Source organism: Taudactylus pleione, unplaced genomic scaffold (genome assembly GCF_031769625.1).
Source record: "Taudactylus pleione unplaced genomic scaffold, aTauple2 ptg000848l, whole genome shotgun sequence".
In the NCBI taxonomy this organism is placed as follows: Eukaryota; Metazoa; Chordata; class Amphibia; order Anura; family Myobatrachidae; genus Taudactylus; species Taudactylus pleione.
This window is the reverse complement of record NW_028285250.1, coordinates 1,925,061-1,942,381: the sequence shown is the minus strand read 5'-3', so window position 1 is coordinate 1,942,381 and position 17,321 is coordinate 1,925,061. Positions and strand designations below refer to the sequence as shown.

The 17,321-nt window shown below is 43.3% G+C and overlaps 1 protein-coding gene across 1 annotated transcript in view; it reads left to right on the top strand.

Moving 5' to 3' along the window:
- GRIK4 (glutamate ionotropic receptor kainate type subunit 4) overlaps positions 1-17,321 on the top strand; it is a 314,460-nt gene that overhangs the window by 254,316 nt on the left and 42,823 nt on the right. The window contains exons 13-14 of the mRNA XM_088458742.1: positions 7,489-7,602; positions 14,443-14,552. Coding sequence (XP_088314868.1) covers positions 7,489-7,602; positions 14,443-14,552 — 224 coding nt within the window. The remainder of the gene's footprint in view (positions 1-7,488; positions 7,603-14,442; positions 14,553-17,321) is intronic.

The window sequence follows — 17,321 nt, the reverse complement described above, 5'->3', positions numbered from 1 at the left end:
GCCTCTATTCACCACCACAATGGCTTTGAAATGAAACAAACAAGATGTGGTTTAACTGAAGACTTTCAGATTTAATTTGAGGGTAATTACATCCAAATCAGGTGAACGGTGTAGGAATTACAACGGTTTCTATATGTGCCTCCCACTTTTTAATGGGCCAAAAGTAGTGGGACAAACTAAACAATCCTAAATCTAACTTTCACTTTTTAATATTGCAAATCCTTTGCAGGCAATTACAGCCTGAAGTCTGGAATGCATAGACATCACCAGACGCTTGGTTTCATCCCTGGTGATGCTCTGCCAGGCCTCTACTGCAAATGTCTTCAGTTCCTGCTTGTTCTTGGGGCATTTTCCCTTCAGTTTTGTCTTCATCAAGTGAAATGCATACTCAATCGGATTCAGGTCAGGGGAATGACTTGGCCATTGCATAACATTCCACTTTTTAGCCTTAAAAAACTCTTTGGCTGCTTTTGCAGTATGCTTCGTCATTGTCAATCTGCACTGTGAAGCGCTGTCCAATGAGTTCTGAAGCATTTGACTGAATATGAGCATATAATATTGCCCGAAACACTTCAGAATTCATTCTGCTGCTTTTGTCAGCAGTCACATCATCAATAAATACAAGGGAACCAGTTCCATTGGCAGCCATACATGCCCACGCCATGACACTACCACCACCATGCTTCACTGATGAGGTGGTATGTTTTGGATCATGAGCAGTTCCTTTCCTTCTCTTCTCTTCCCATCACTCTGGTCCAAGTTGATCTTTGTCTCATCTGTCAATAGGATGTTGTTCCAGAACTGTAATGGCTTTTTTAGATGTTGTTTGGCAAACTCTAATCTGGTCTTCCTGTTTTTGTGGCTCACCAATTGTTTGCATCTTGTGGTGAACCCTCTATATTCACTCTTGTGAAGTCTTCTCTTGATTGTTGACTTTGACACATATACATCTACCTCCTGGAGAGTGTTCTTGATTTGGCCAACTGTTGTGAAGGGGTTTTTCTTCACCAGGGAAATAATTCTTTTGTCATCCACCACAGTTGTTTTCCGTGGTCTTCCGGGTCTTTTGGTGTTGCTGAGCTCTCCGGTGCGTTCTTTCTTTTTAAGAATGTTCCAAACAGTTGATTTGGCCACACCTAATGTTTTTGCAATCTCTCTGATGGGTTTGTTTTCATTTTTCAGCCTAATGATGTCTTGCTTCACTGATAGTGACAGCTCTTTGGATTTTATATTGAGAGTTGACATCAACTGATTCCAAATGCAAATGTCACACATAGAATCAACTCCAGACCTTTTACCTGCTTAATTGATAATGAAATAATGAGGGAATAGCCCACACCTGTCCATGAAATAGCTTTTGAGTTGATAGTCCCATTACTTTTGGCCCCTTAAAAAGTGGGAGGCACATATTGAAACTGTTGTAATTCCTACACCGTTCACCCGATTTGGATGTAATTACCCTCAAATTAAATCTGAAAGTCTGCAGTTAAAGCACATCTTGTTTGTTTCATTTCAAAACTATTGTGGTGGTGAATAGAGGCCAAAATCTGAAAATTCTGTCAATGTCCCAATATTTATGGACCTGACTGTATATATATATATATATATATAATCCAAGAAATGTCTGCACTCACATCCACATAGTTGTCAACTTTATGAGGTGCTCCCCCAGAATCAAAAAAAGTTATTTCTTTGGTCCAGAATAATACAATCCAATAATGAAAGGGGCACTCACCTGAGCATTTCCAATAGAAAAAAACGGCCTTTTATTTCTTACATATATCGGTCGACGTTTCGGTCATTCCTGACCTTTATCAAGACCAGCAGCATAGTCACAACAGTGTAACAGACGGCATATGTCACCAAACAGCATCACAGATCACCTTAACTGTGTCCCCTTAAATAGCCAGCTTTTCCCGCGAATCGCCATGCTGAGCATCGCCGAACCAGAAGTGCCACGCGTTCCACCCTGTGGAACGCAAAACACATCTCTGGAAATGACCAAACATCCGGTCATAGGTAAAATCACAAGCTCCGCCTTTATGTGACCGGGTGTTTTGGTCACTTCCGGATCTATGCCTGCGTTCCACTGGGTGGAGCGCATGACACTTCCGGTTAGGTGCTTTAGTATCTTTGCACTTTGCTCTATAAGATGCACGTGGTGATCTGGTGCCTTGTTGAACTAACTGGTAGCGTCAGTTTGCGACGCGAGTGTTATACCAGTTACTGATCACCACGTCCACGGGCCCCGCCGGCTGAGATTTACCTATGACCGGATGTTTGGTCATTTCCGGAGATGTGTTTTGCGTTCCACAGGGTGGAACGCATGGCACTTCCGGTTCGGCGATGCTCAGCATGGCGATTCGCGGGAAAAGCTGGCTATTTAAGGGGACACAGGTAAGGTGATCTGTGATGCTGTTTGGTGACATATGCCGTCTGTTACACTGTTGTGACTATGCTGCTGGTCTTAATAAAGGTCAGGAGTGACCGAAACATCTACCGATATATGTAAGAAATAAAAAGCCGTTTTTTCAATTGGAAATGCTGTGGTGAGTGCCCCTTTCATTATTGGATTTTATATATATATATATATATATATATATATACACACACACACACACACACAGTGCATCCGGAAAGCATTCACAGCGCTTCACTCTTTCCACATTTTGTTATGTTACAGCTTTATTCCAAAATGGAATAAGTAACTTTTTGTCCTCAAAAATCTACATACAATAATCCTATAATGACAACTTGTAAAAATGTTTATTGAGATTTTTGCAAATTTAATTTAAAAAAACACTAAGAAATTACATGTACATAAGTATTCACTGCCTTTGCCATGAAGCTCAAAATTGAGCTCAGGTGCATCCTGTCTCAACTGATCATCCTTGAAATGTTCCTACAGCTTAATTGGTATCCACCTGTGGTAAAATCAGTTGATTGGACATGATTCTCAAAGGCATAAGCCTGTCTATGTAAGGTCCCACACTTGACAGGGCATGTCAGAGCACAAACCAAGCATGAAGTCCAAGGAATTGTCTGTAGACCTCCGAGACAGGATTGTCTCGAGGCACAAATCTGGGGTAGGGTACAGAAAAATATCTGCTGCTTTGAAGGTCCCAGTGAGCACAGTGGCCACCATCATCCATAAATGGAAGAAGTTCGGAACCACCAGGACTCTTCCTAGAGTTGGCCAGCTGTCTAAACTGAGCAATTGGGGGAGAAGGGCCCTAGTCAGGGAGGTGACCAAGAACCCGATGGTCACTCTGTCAGAGAGGAGAACCTTCTAGAAGGACAACCATCTCTGCAGCAAGCCACCAATCAGGCCTGTATGGTGGAGTGGCCAGACGGAAGCCACTCCTTAGTAAAAAGCACATGGCAGCCCGTCTGAAGTTTGCCAAAATGCACCTGAAGGACTCTCAGACCATGACACCATGAGAAACTAAATTCTGTGGTCTGATGAGACAAAGATTGAACTCTTTGGCGTCAATGCCAGGCGTTATGTTTGGAGGAAACCAGGCACCGCTCATCACCAGGCTAATACCATCCCATGGTGGTGGCAGCATCATGCTGTGGTGATGTTTTTCAGTGGCAGGAACTGGGAGACTTGTCAGGATAGAGGGAAAGATGAATGCAGCAATGTACAGAGACATCCTGGAAAACGTGCTCCAGAGCGCTCTTGACCTCAGGCTGGGGCGACGGTTCATCTTTCAGTAGGACAACGACCCTAAGCACACAGCCAAGATATCAAAGGAGTGGCTTCAGGACAACTCTGTGAAAGTCCTTGAGTGGCCCGGCCAGAGCCCAGACTTGAATCCGATTGAACATCTCTGGAGAGATCTGAAAATGGCTGTGCACCGACGCTTCCCATCCAACCTGATGGAGCTTGAGAGGTGCTGCAAAGAGGAATGGGCAAAACTGCCCAAAGATAGGTGTGCCAAGCTTGTGGCATCGCATTCAAAAACTCTTGAGGCTGTAATTGCTGCCAAAGGTGCATCAACAAAGTATTGAGCAAAGGCTGTGAATACTTATGTACATGTGATTTCTTAGGTTTTTTTTTAATTAAATTTGCAAGAATCTCAAAAAAATTTTTTAGACATTGTCATTATGGGGCATTGTGTGTAGAATTTTGAGGACAAATATGAAGTTATTCAATTTTGGAATAAGGCTGTAACATAACAAAATGTGGAAAAAAGTGAAACTCTGGGCCTGATTCAGTTGAGAATAGAGAGAGAGATAGCACTTAACTTTGTACCTGGACAAACCATGTTGCAATGCAAGGGGTGTAAATACATAATTTTTTTTTTTTGCATGCAGGGTAAATACTCATGGAAAAGGAAAATAGCTGTATAATAGAACAAATACCATTTACATTTATAAAAAATCATACGGGCTCTGCACTCACCTAATTACAATCCAAACTATATTTCCTTTAAATTCAGGGAATGTTTGTTCCAAAGTATTGCAATAACTTGCTAATCCAAACGGTTCAATGCCTGATTCATTACGGATTGCGGCAGCGATTACACACGCGGGCCTATTGCGAAAATATGCTAATGACTGCAATCGCAATGCTATTATAGAGATGCCCAAAGTCAGCAAAGAGACGCCCACCCACACACTTCCGTAATACATTTCAATCCTGCATATACATCGGGAACATCGAGTAACATTGGCCCCTCATACATAATTACAACATGTCGGACCTTACTCAGAAATTGATAACCTCGTCGCACACAGTGCATACTCTTGCTGCGTATGACGTCGCAGTGGCTAATTTATGCACGCCCCTGTAACAGCGTTCATCGGACAGGCACGCTTGCGTTTCGCCGACCACCACCCTGTCAACACCCCCAAACGCTCACTTCCTCAGTCACTCTGCGATGGGTATTTGAAGCTCAGGGGAAGGGTGCAGTGGGAGAGCACAGGACGGCACTGGGTGCCGAGACACTTAGCACTGGCACTGCTCTGGGCATTGCTGTTATTCCCGACGTTTGTGGCCCCGTCTCCTCTGTATAAAATCACAAAGAAGGGGTGTGGCCTGCACCGGGAGCCCTAGATACGGCACTGCATGTTGTAAACGTACTGTTCATAAACAGCACCACACAAAGTGGCAGTCATACAGTACACTGCCGCGCACAGTAGTTCCTAGGTCCACAACCGATACAATAGTATCTGCGCTAGATGTACGCCTGGCATTCAAGTGTGTATACACCTACTTATGGCCCCTGATAGTGTACTTCATTCATACTAGAGATGTTCCATGGCGATGTTAGTAGCAAATACTACTGTCACATTACCCTGCTTTGCTCATAATACAATAATGCAATGAAGTGTCACATATATACAAGAGAATTGTGTACATACAACTCAGAATGAGCCTTATAGTGTTCAAAGTGAGCGCTGTGTGTGAAATGTATAGCCCCAGTGACATAGTCATGCAGAGTAGGAAGGTCACATTAATTGCATGGAAAATGCAGAAATAGGCATAACAGAGAGCTTTTACGTATTTGTGTAGATTGAGCACATATGCAGAATAAATAGATACAAATAAATCAATAAAACAAATATAGTTGACACAATATTTATAGTCTTTATAGACTAGGGGCCTGATTCAGAGGCGCACGCGGTTTGCGTGCGCTCGCTTTGAATCAGGGCGTTCCTGGTTTTTTTTTCGGTCTCCAGGCCGCTCACACAGGCCGATGGTCGCGATTATTGCAACCATCGGGCTTGCGGCGAGACCCTGCGGGAGGGTCTCGGCTCCCGCAAGCCCGAGTGGACTTCCTGTTCTAATAGAGCAGGAAGTTCACTACTGACATTACGAGTGCTGTTAGTAGGGCCGCCCACAAACGGCAGGTGTTCCTAAGGGAATGCTTGCGTTTGTGCAGCTACCCCCCCTCCCCGCCTACAAAACGGGGCGAGCTGTCAATCAACATCGACAGCCGCCCCATCTTGTAGTGAGCCCCGGAGCGATGGAGCTGCCGTCGCTCGCTGGGGCTCGCGCATGCGCAGGGGCCAAACATCGGCCCTAGGGGACTGATTCAGAGTTGAGAATAGAGTGAGATATCTCTCTCAACTGTGAATCTGAACAAACCATATTGCAATGCAAGGGGTGTAAATACATAAATTTTTTTACATGTGGGGTAAATACTGGCTGATTTTGCATGTAGCCCTCAAATACTGCACAGCTTTATTATTACTCTACAATTTAGATGTCAGTTTGGAAACACTCCTCCCACATCTAAATCTCTCTGCACATTTTAAATCTCCCCCACCTGCAGTGCAGCATGGTTTCACCAAGATGATCAGTTGAGAGAGATATCTCACTCTATTCCCAAGTCTGAATCAGGCCCTAGGTGCGGTGACTGGATGTTGGCAACCAAGAGTTTCCATATATTGCTGGTATTAGTGACTCACGTGGACCAGTCTGCAGATGCCCAGTAGCTTAATCAGCCAGCTAGCTCTGTGCAACCTTTTGGCCTAAATAGTAGCCATCGTGCAGTCTCCAGCAGCAGCCTGTTCTCATCTCTATACAGTCTGGGCACAGGGGCGGCCGCTTGGAACTTAACAGCAGCGTGGTTCACTGCATACATTTCTAATGGAAATGCAGAGCAATACTTATCATGCAAAATTTACAGTGGAATTATCTACCTATCTATCTATCTATCTATCTATCTATCTATCTATCTATCTATCTATCTATCTATCTATCTATCTATCTATCTGTCTGTCTGTCTGTCTGTCTGTCTGTCTCTCTATCTCCCCATAATATTATCTTAGACATTCAGAAATAAAACGGTCAAAGCCAAGTCAGCACAATGCAGCTGGTCCAGTTATAAAGCAAACAACTGTACCTCTGTGCTGCAGTGACCGGTGCCCTGCATGTAATAATGTAGGGAGGAGATCAGAATGATGGGGGTGCTATGCGCCCCTGTCAGTATCAGCGCCACTATCATCTAGATAGCGCCGATCTGCCTTGGCAAGTTATTAACGGTCAGTGGCCCTGACCGTTCTGACAACTGCAGCCATCGATTTCGTTGCTGCACACACAGCACTGTCCCTGGCTGCTGGAATATGCAGCCGGGGATTGTGTATACACATTTTTTTTTCTTCCAATAAAGTTGCGTGTGCCGATGGCGAAATTAGACTGACGCATGTGCAGATTCTCTGCAAGCATCGCTCACAGACGCCGAAAGAGAGAAAGTGCGATTTTCCAGGGAGGTGAGTTAACTCTCCCTCTACTACGTGTTTAATACATCCAGCCGGTAAATGACCCTGCTTCGTCTCGATAATTTTTGAAGCAGGGGATGACATTTAATTTAAGGATCGTTATACAAAGTTATAATACATCTCCTCCTTTGTCCCTACTTTGTTATGTTTGTGTTTCTTACTTTATATTCTATCTTCCTTTATTTTATGTTATGCACAGTATCTTTTTGAAAAGGAAATAATCTATATGTGTGTATGATATCTATATCTCTACAGAAAGCAGATTTGGCCGTTGCTGGACTCACTATCACAGCAGAAAGAGAAAAGGTCATTGACTTCTCTAAGCCATTCATGACATTAGGAATCAGCATTCTGTACCGAGTGCACATGGTAAGTTTCAGGGAATTGTCATTTATATGGAATCATCTCTTTCTTAAATATCAAACTGGAGTCTATGGGCCTGATTCAGAGCCGCTCGTAAGCGGCCGCTCGTTCGTTCCTACCGATGTTCGCACAACTATGCATGCGTACGGATTTTAATACGCATGCGCGAACCAGTCAGTGCGGCCGAAAATCGTGTGCTCGCTATATAGCGAATGCCTGCTATTTTGAGTGACAGAATGAGGCGTTTGTGGGTGGTAACAGGGGAAGGTGCTTGAAAACGGGGAGTGGAGATCCGAACGCAGGCGTGCTTAAAGGTCAAAACGGGCGTTTTAAGGGTGTGCATAATTAACAAAGCAGCGTCATTGACCACGTCACTTGGTTGTTTTATAGTCAGAACTGCTCGCATGATTGCGGTAGGAAAAACCAACCACAAGAATAGCGAGCAGTTCAGACGCCTTTCGATGTACTCGATTAATCTAATAAATAGCGGACATGATGTATGATGCGAGCGGCCAGGGGGGCGTTTTTTTCAAAATGACGTTCGCATGTTTTGTTCGCTCGTTCAGACATAGAGGAGTGAACAGACTGCAAAGAGCGTACGGTTCATTTAAATAGCCAGCCCCTTTTTCTGAACGAGCGAGTGCAAATAGCGTCCGGCTCTGAATCAGGCCCTATGCTCCATATAATTCAGGCTTCTAGAAAATGATGTTCCGTTTGCATGTTGACTGGGAACCCTGGTGGGTGTCTCTGATCTAGCCAAGTCTTTATCATTAGCAGGATCGGTGTCCAGGATTTCCTCATTTGGAGAAAAAATGTCTGACTCTTTTTATGAGATATATTTCCCATGATGAAGAAAATAAATTCAGCCTGTACTAAATTAAACCCTAAATAAATCCAAATTCAAAATGATCTGTAATTAAAAAAACTCCTGGGTTGCCAAACTAGATGTGTACAGATTGGATTAATAACACTGATGGTGAACTATACTAATGATATTTGAAGGTGAAACAAACTACAGATTAATGCTGTATATTGTATCTTGCTTTAGTTAATGTTCAGGAACATTTGGTATGTGCTATTAAATCTTGATTTACCTGCATCTGCCCGCTGTCTGCACACAAACATTGGTATTGCACTAATAAACATTAGTTCAGTGTAGTGGCATGAGACCCTCTACCAAGAACGCAGTTATCAATGACAATCTTTGCGCTGAGTGATGTGGTCAGGAAGCATTTCACTTTCTGGCTACACTTTCACTGTTTAAAGGTAACACTGTTGTACAGCTGGTTGCATAACGTTTTGCTTCCCTATTGATTAAACAAAAATTAAATCATGGAACATCACAAAAGTAGCGCTAGAATAGTTAAAACATAAAAATTCTGAAAACAAGGTATAGCAATCGTCTAGATATCAAAAATAAACAATTTATTTATATATATAAATGATTGTGCCAAAGAATTAAATATACAGAAAATTAATTTATGTTCAGTAGAAAGGACACTGATCTCACCCACAACTTATAGTCCATACTTTGCTGGAGTCTGCACAGCTCCTGAAGGAAAAACACTTGGGAGGCCAAAATAAACAGCATTGGACAGTCCGCTGTATATAGATGGTAATATTCACAGATAGAGGGATGTCCATTTTAGATGTTGATCATCCGGTAATAGTCTGGGTCCTCAAAAAGATACGGTGTTCATATGTGGTAATGTCCCAAATTGTAGTATGCAGGCTTACTCCCAGTGTACTGGTCCTTTAAGGCGCCATATGATTAGGATTGTGCAATAGTCCTTTAAGGTTCCTCCAATATGTAGCCACCAAGGATCATCACCCCAACTTTCCTTACTACATATTGGAGGAAGCTTGAAGGTCTATTGCACAATCCTAATCATATGGAGCCTTAAAGGACGCTGGGAGTAATCCTGCAGACTACAATTTGGGACATTACCACATATGAACACCGTATCTTTTGAGGAAGCCGCTGAGTAACTAAAAGAGGTGGAGAAACTAGTTAATCATTTTGCTGATGTGGAGAGAAATCTAAGCAGGAGAAGGTGCGCTGTTTGGTGATCCCCTGTGTGACCAGGACTATTGTACATCCAACTATCCACTACTAAGGCTCAGGATGGGACGGATACGCTGAGTTGGCTGATATATAGCCAGTCCCTCTGCTGTCTGCAGACTGAGTGGGAGCTCTTTACATATATATTGCACACCGCATCATCGTGATTCATAATCTGCTAGACAAGGACAGCAGGCTGGTTGGATGATCAGCATATTCTATGCACGCTGATGTAGCGAATGTTTCTGGGATCACGTAAGACTTATATCTTTGGACGACATGTGCTTTACATATATTTCTGCATGCATGCTTTTTTAATTTACTTATTCCGGAAAGTAACAACAAATAAATCTTTTTGGCACACCTACTGAAATTACTCTCCATGAACTGTTATCCCCAACACTAATGGAGTTGAATTTATTTGTATGATCTGGATTCCTAATTATGGCATATGCAAGTTAGATGTCCTAACAAAGAACATCTTCAGTTATTCATTTTTCTTTTTTCTGTGCTTTTCCACATATATACATTTTTTTTTTTTTCTGGACAGCACATATATGACAATACTTTCAAAATCTAGGCTGCCATCTGTATAGTTAATAAAGGCCATTAAGAATTAAGCGTATAAGTAGGATGACTGTTTAGTCTTAGGCAGATGTGTAATTTTAGCTTGCTATATATATATTCTATTGGATAGTGTGTACTAATTGTGTGTTAGCCATACGTATGGTGATATTTTTACTGTTTTTATTAATTGTTTTTCCTGTTCATTTATTTATATATATATATATATATATATATATATATATTTATTTATTTTTATTTTATTTTTTTCTCTGTTTTTCCTGTTTATTTTGATGTACTTTAATACATTTTTATATTGACTAGCGCCTGTTATATATATTCTTTGGTTATAGGCCCAGGGTGATGCAGGGAAAATCCATTTGAACTGTCAGCTGTGACGGCAATAAGGGAATCCTGCACCTTTTGGTTTAAGTCCGTCCCTAACATGCGCAAGGTGTGACTGTTCAGTCTCAGGTGGCAGAATCGTAGGAGAAGCAGAGAAGGCAGAGGTTCTCCGTTCCCATTCTGCTGTCTGCTTTTCCTCCCACTACCAGTACTATTCTCTCGTGCCAAATCCCACATACCTCATGCTCCTTCTCCTACACTTAACAATCCATCCTCAGTTCTTTCTCTCCACTCACCCAGGGTGAAGCCTCTGCACTGATCATATTACAACCTGCCATATTTCCTCCCATCTTTTTTCAATTCCTCCCTCACATGTGGCCCACTTCTAGCTCATTTCCTCAACCCGTCTCTCTCCATACAGGCCGGACTAAGGGCCATATGGGCCTGGGGCTGAAAACGTTCAAGAGCCTATTATGAGAAGCGAAGGAGGTGTGGCCAGTGATGTGTGGGTGTGGCCAGTGAACACCTTTAAACTATCAGCCCCCAATGTCTTCCTAAATATGTAAAACTGTAAAACATTCATCATTTTATGAGGAGAATAGAAATATAATGGCCGGTCATCATCATGACAACCTGATGTAGAGGGAATTGGTATGATATGCCGGCTGTTGGGATGCCTCCTGTCAGGATACCGATAGCGGCATCCAGATGGTTGGGAACCCAACAGGGGTCAGATAAGTATACTTACCCACCCCCCTAACCCTCCCTTCTGGTAGCCTAACCCTAACCCTCCCCACCCCGCACCCTAAAACTAATCCTACCCGTTAGTTCCTGAATCTAAGTCCCCCTCCTTTGAGCCTATACCTAACCCTCCCCCCATGGTGCCTAAACCTAACCCCTCCCAGTGGTGCCTGACCCTAACCCTCCCCCCTAGGGATGCCTAACTCTAACCCCCCTCCCAAAACCTAACGCTAAGCCCGCTAACTGCCCTAACCCTAACCCTCCCCCCCACGGCTAAGAGGAACAGCTCCCGAGATTACCTCATTCAGGCATCTGTCCGCCTGCTTTCCGGTGTCAGGATAAAGATAGGTGTTGGCATTTCGACACCTATCTTAACTCCATTGTCGGGATATCAGCGTCTGCATTTTCCTGATGTATAGGCCTGGAGCTATAGTCCCATACGCCGCATTGTTAATCTGGCCCTGTCTCCATAGACACATTTTTATGCTCTTTTAAACACACACTGATTTCACCAATCCTAAATAGACTCCTCTCGACCCAACGTCTCTCCTACCACCAACCTATTTATCTTCTCCCTCCAAACTATTGGAGCGCCTTGTATACAACTGCGGTATACTGTCTCTTCTGTGACTCTATTCTCAACTCTCTGCAATTGGGCTTCCACCCCCAACATTCCACTGAAACTGTACTCACTAAAGTGATCAATGATCTACATACAAGGATCACTTCACCATATTCATCCTCCTGGACTGTCTGGTGGCTTTTGTCACTATTGGTCCTCTTCTTTTGCACAACCTTAACTCTACTGGCCTTTGTGACAGTTCTTTCATGGCTCACTTTTTACCTACTAAAGTGTTTGTTTAGTGTCTCTGCCTCTGGCACAACATTCTCTCCTTTCCCACTGTCTGAGGGTGCAGATGGTATCTGCGAAATGCGTTACCGCGGCTTTTGATGTGAGAAAAAATTGTTTTTTCTTGCTAATTTTAAGCTTTATTTTCATTTTATATTTGCTTATTTTGAGTTGTTATTTATTCCATGCTTTATAAGTGATACTCTACAAATCATTATACTATAACAGATTATCCATCATCGAGAGACTTAGGGGCAGTTTTGTAAAATCTTGGAGAGAAATAAAGTGGAGAGAGAAAAAGCAGGGCCATAACTAGGGTAGTGCCACCTGTGCCATGGCACAGGGCACCACAGGGCAGGGGGCGCTGTTCACGCCTGTCAATTTTCCTCTTATCATTCTCACTTGTAGCTTCCTCTGCTTTTATCCCTAGCATATCCTGGCTGCCCCAGGAGTACCCCTATCTCTTCCCTGGCCCTTACCCATGAAGCCATGGCCCTTTGTCAGGTGCACTGTCTTACAGTATGTCCCTATTTTAAAAATAGGGGGAGGGGGGGTGCCAATGCTCTCTCTGGCACAGGCCACCAAAAAATCTAGTTACGGCTCTGAGATAAAGTACCAACCAATTAGCTCCTAACTGCAAGTTTATAAGCTGTGTTTGTACTTTATCTCTCTCCAAGCTTTGATAAATATTCCCCTTATTCTCTAGGATTGTATTTACTTACAATATGGAATATAAATAAAAACAAAATGTAATTTCAAATGTTGTAATTTGATGGACATTCTATTTGATATACTGTACAGCTCATTTTAAATAAGTTAGTCAAAAAGTTGATCCACCCAAAACCTGTTGGTTGAGACATAACAGTTTTACCATTCGATTTAGTTCTAGAGAAACCTACAGTATCTTTGCTCCTACCTGAAAGAAAAGAAAACAGTTGCGGAAAGTAGAAAGAACCAGAGAGGGAAGGATGGACAGAAGAGAGAATCAAAGAGAAGTAAAACTAGAGAGAATAGGATAAAGAACAGAGAAGAGGAGAGAACAGAGAGAACCAGACAGGGGGAATATAAACAGAGGGGAGGGAGATAGTGGGGGGGGGGGGTAATAAAACCAAAGTGACAGGGAAGAAGGAAGCACAGAGGGTGAAGTTGGTAGAGGTCTGAAAGGAGAGATAACTGAAGAGAGGCACAAGAGCGAATGAAGAAGAGCGAACTAGAAAAGGGACGAGAGAACTGGAGACGGGAAGAGCAATAAAAGAACAGGAGATAGAGGGGAACAGAATGGGGTTGAGAAAACACAAACTTACTATGAAATCTACTCTGAAGAGTTGGTAGATAGTATAGAGAGAACTGTGGGGCACTGAGAGGGCCAATGGGATTCCCAATAGCCATGCCTCATGCAGTTTTATAGGGCACCTTAAAATGAATTAGCATTGAGCTCCACATTTGTACAGGCCAGCCTCATGAAAACAGTAAGCATGGCTCCGCCATTACATAGGATGTTCCCAATATATTTAATTAATGTCCATAGGACATACTTGCCAATTCTAGCAGAATGTCCAGGAGACTTCCAAAATAGTGGATCATTTCTTGGAGACCTAAGAGAGTCTGGTAAACTCCCTGAAACTGGGTCAGACAAAGAAGCATTGGGCAAAGCAGCATGATGACACAAATTGCATGGTCACACTCCATCTACCACCACATTTAAAGAATTACACTGCTGTAGGCAGAACATTATGGCATCCATCACTAAGGTCTGCCATGATGACCCTCCATCACTAAGCTCTGCCATGATAACCCATCACCTCACCATGACGGGAGGTCTGACAATGTGACATGCTATTTATATGCTGAATTATCTGTTAAAAGAACCTGGTGATTTTTTTTTTATTATTTATTTGCTTTATTAAATAGTAGCTTGGGAACTTTGTGGTTCCAAAAAAAAATAGGTTATTGTAGAACCCTGATAACTTAGTAGCTCTGTATACTGTGTGCGCTCTCTCCCGGGCTTCTAGACCACACAGCAGAGGGCTAGATATAGGCCAAACAGCCCAGGAGTGAGCGCTCAACTCTGACAGTCTAACTAGTCTAGCAAGTCCATAGTATGTGGTTCATCAAATATATTAACAATGTAAAAAAATAAAAATGATTGCCACCTAAGTGTGATCAATACAAATTTGTGAACAAGAAAAAAACGTTTATCAAATCAAACAACTGGAAATCTTTTTACATTTTTTTATTTCACATACTTTCTTATATAACTTTAATCAATTGTCTTTGATTACAGGGAAGAAAGCCTGGCTACTTTTCCTTCCTGGATCCATTCTCACCTGGTGTGTGGCTCTTCATGCTTCTCGGATACTTAGCTGTCAGCTGTGTGTTGTTCCTTGTGGCTCGGTAATGTTCTATGATTTTTGTTGCCTTTCTCTTGGCACTTAGCACAGAGTGATAGAACACCATAAGGGTCCATTCTGGAACATCTCGAATCGCCACAGTAGACTAGACGACTCGATTTACGGGGCTGCACCCTGATTTGTGCAGCAAGATGGCTGCCGTTACAGAATTGGCAAGTCCTGTTTCGGGTGATGGAGAGAGAAGGGTTGAAGGTTAGGATTACCTTATCAGTATAGGTGCAGGGAACACCTTTAAGTAATGTAGATGACTAAATTATATATTGAGAATAGGTGAGGGGATGCCATACGACTTTCCAGATCCACTAATAATCCAGATGTATACAGGTTGTGTACATGTAACCAAAAAATGTAAATGTGGGTGAAGACATATAGTAAGTAATAGGAAATCAATCCAAAAAGCCACAAGTACACCAGTAAATCATACGTAGGACCTGATTCAGAGATGGCTGGTAATGCAACTGAGCTCGCTGCCGCTCTTGCAGTAGAGGTTATGGGACTATGCAAATGCTAATCTCGGCCTTCCCTTTGTGCTCCAGAGTGCGGTGGAGTGTACGATTGGTGACTTTCAGGCTGCATGCTCCATGCATTTGCAATGGGTTTTGTAAACACTGAAACATCTACTCTAGCTACTCTCCTCAAATCCAACTAAGCATGGCCTCTGAAACATTGGGATCTGCGATTGAGAACACAGCTGCGTTCCCAGCCCCACTCATGACACTCCCCTAACACGCCCATGAATAGGCCCCTTATTGCGATCACTTTAGGTCACCTCCCAGTCTCTACCATGATATGCCCAGGGATTGTAAACCCCAGACAAGTCGGGATCCCGGCGTCAGTATCCCAACCGGCGGCATCCTGAAAGTAAGTATCGGGGTGTTAGGGGGAATTTAGGGTGCAGGGTTAGGGTTAGGCATGGGGAGGGAGGGTTAGAATTCGGGTGCGGGGAGGGGGAGGTTATGTTTAGGCACTATGGGGGAGGTTAGGTTTAGGCACCGGGGAGGGGGTGTTAGGTTTAGGGTGCTTAGGCCTAACCTCCCCCTCACCGCACTCATCAGCATGTAACTTTTAGTGAAAGGCAATTTAAATAAATAAATAAATACTATTTTTAAACCAATAACTAACCACCCATTCCCCCCTTTACAAGTGATTTAAGCATCAGTGGCTAGGCTGGTCATACTGTAACAGGGAAACCCTCCTGTCATCATGGGTCCGAGATTTTCAGCATGCGGCTGGATTCCGAAGGAGAGTTGTTCCCATGCAAAAAAATTTGAAGGTCCCCCTCCAAGAAAAAAGCAGTCCTGTACTGATAGCACTTTGGAAAAACTACGCTGCACTGCAGCTGGGGCAGATGTAACATGTGCAGAGAGAGTAATAGTGCATACACATGGTCAGATCAGACAACGATAACGATATCATTGTCTGATCGTCCTGCATGTGCTGGATGATCAATATCGAACGTCCAGCACACCACCAACTCCCAAACAAATATAACGACCCGCGATCAACGATTGCAGGTCCCTATAGTAACCTGGTCGATATCAACCAGGTTGGACTGCATGCACGGGCGATGGACATTATCGACCATCCATGCCCACGCATTGTCCGTGGTTTGTGGGTTGGAAGGGGACAAAAAATGGCCAATATTAACAATATAACGATAAACATTATCGTTATCGTTTATAGCGTCCTACAAAATCTGACCGTGTGTGTGCACCATTAGATTTGGGAGGGGTGTGTCCAAACTGAGGGTCTCATTCAGAGCCGCTCGTAAGCGGCCGCTCGTTTGTCCCGAGCGATTTTCGCACATCTGCGCATGCATATGGGTTTTAGTACGCATGCGCGAACCAGTCAGTGCGGTCAGAAAACGTGTGCTCGCAAAATAGCGAATGCTTGGTAATTTGAGTGACAGAGTGAGGCGTTTGTGGGTGGTAACAGGGGAAGGTGCTTGAAAACGGGGAGTGGAGATCCGAATGCAGGCGTGCCAAATGGTCAAAACGGGCGTTTTAAGGGTGTGCATAATTAACAAAGCAGCGTCATCGACCACGTCACTTGGTTGTCTGTTAGCCTGAACTGCTCGCATGATTGCGGTAGGAAAATGCAACCACAAGAATAGCGAGCAGTTCAGACGCCTTTCGATGTACTCGATTAATCTAATAAATAGCGGACATGACGTATGATGCGAGCGGCCAGGGGGCGTTTTATACAAAAAACCGTCCACATGTTTTGTTCGCTCGTTCAGACATAGAGGCGTCAACAGACCGCAAAGAGCGAACGGTCAATTTAAATAGCCAGCCCTTTTTTCTGGACGAGCGAGCGCAAATAGCGTCCGGCTCTGAATCAGACCATGAAATCTAAATTGCAGTGTATAAATAAAGCTGTCCAGCATGTGTGGGCGGCATGCGAAAGTAGACAGTATTTACCCTACATGCAAAAGCGTCCAGTATTTATCCTGCATGCGAAAAACAATACATATATTTGCATTTCTTGCATTTGCAAGATAGTTTGTTCCAAATGCAAAGTTACTTGTTTTTTCTGTTTTGCTTCCAACTCAGAACCTGCCCCCTAGCCGGTTGGTGTTGGGGTAATATTGTTTAATTGTTCAAAAATTATTTTGAATGTGGCACTACTGGACCCAGAAAACCCTTGCAACCATAAACTGCTTGGGTATGCTGGTGCTTGTAGAACTACATGTGCCAGCATACCCATGGCTGTCAGAGTCTGCGGGTGCTTGTAGAAGTACAAGTGTCACGTT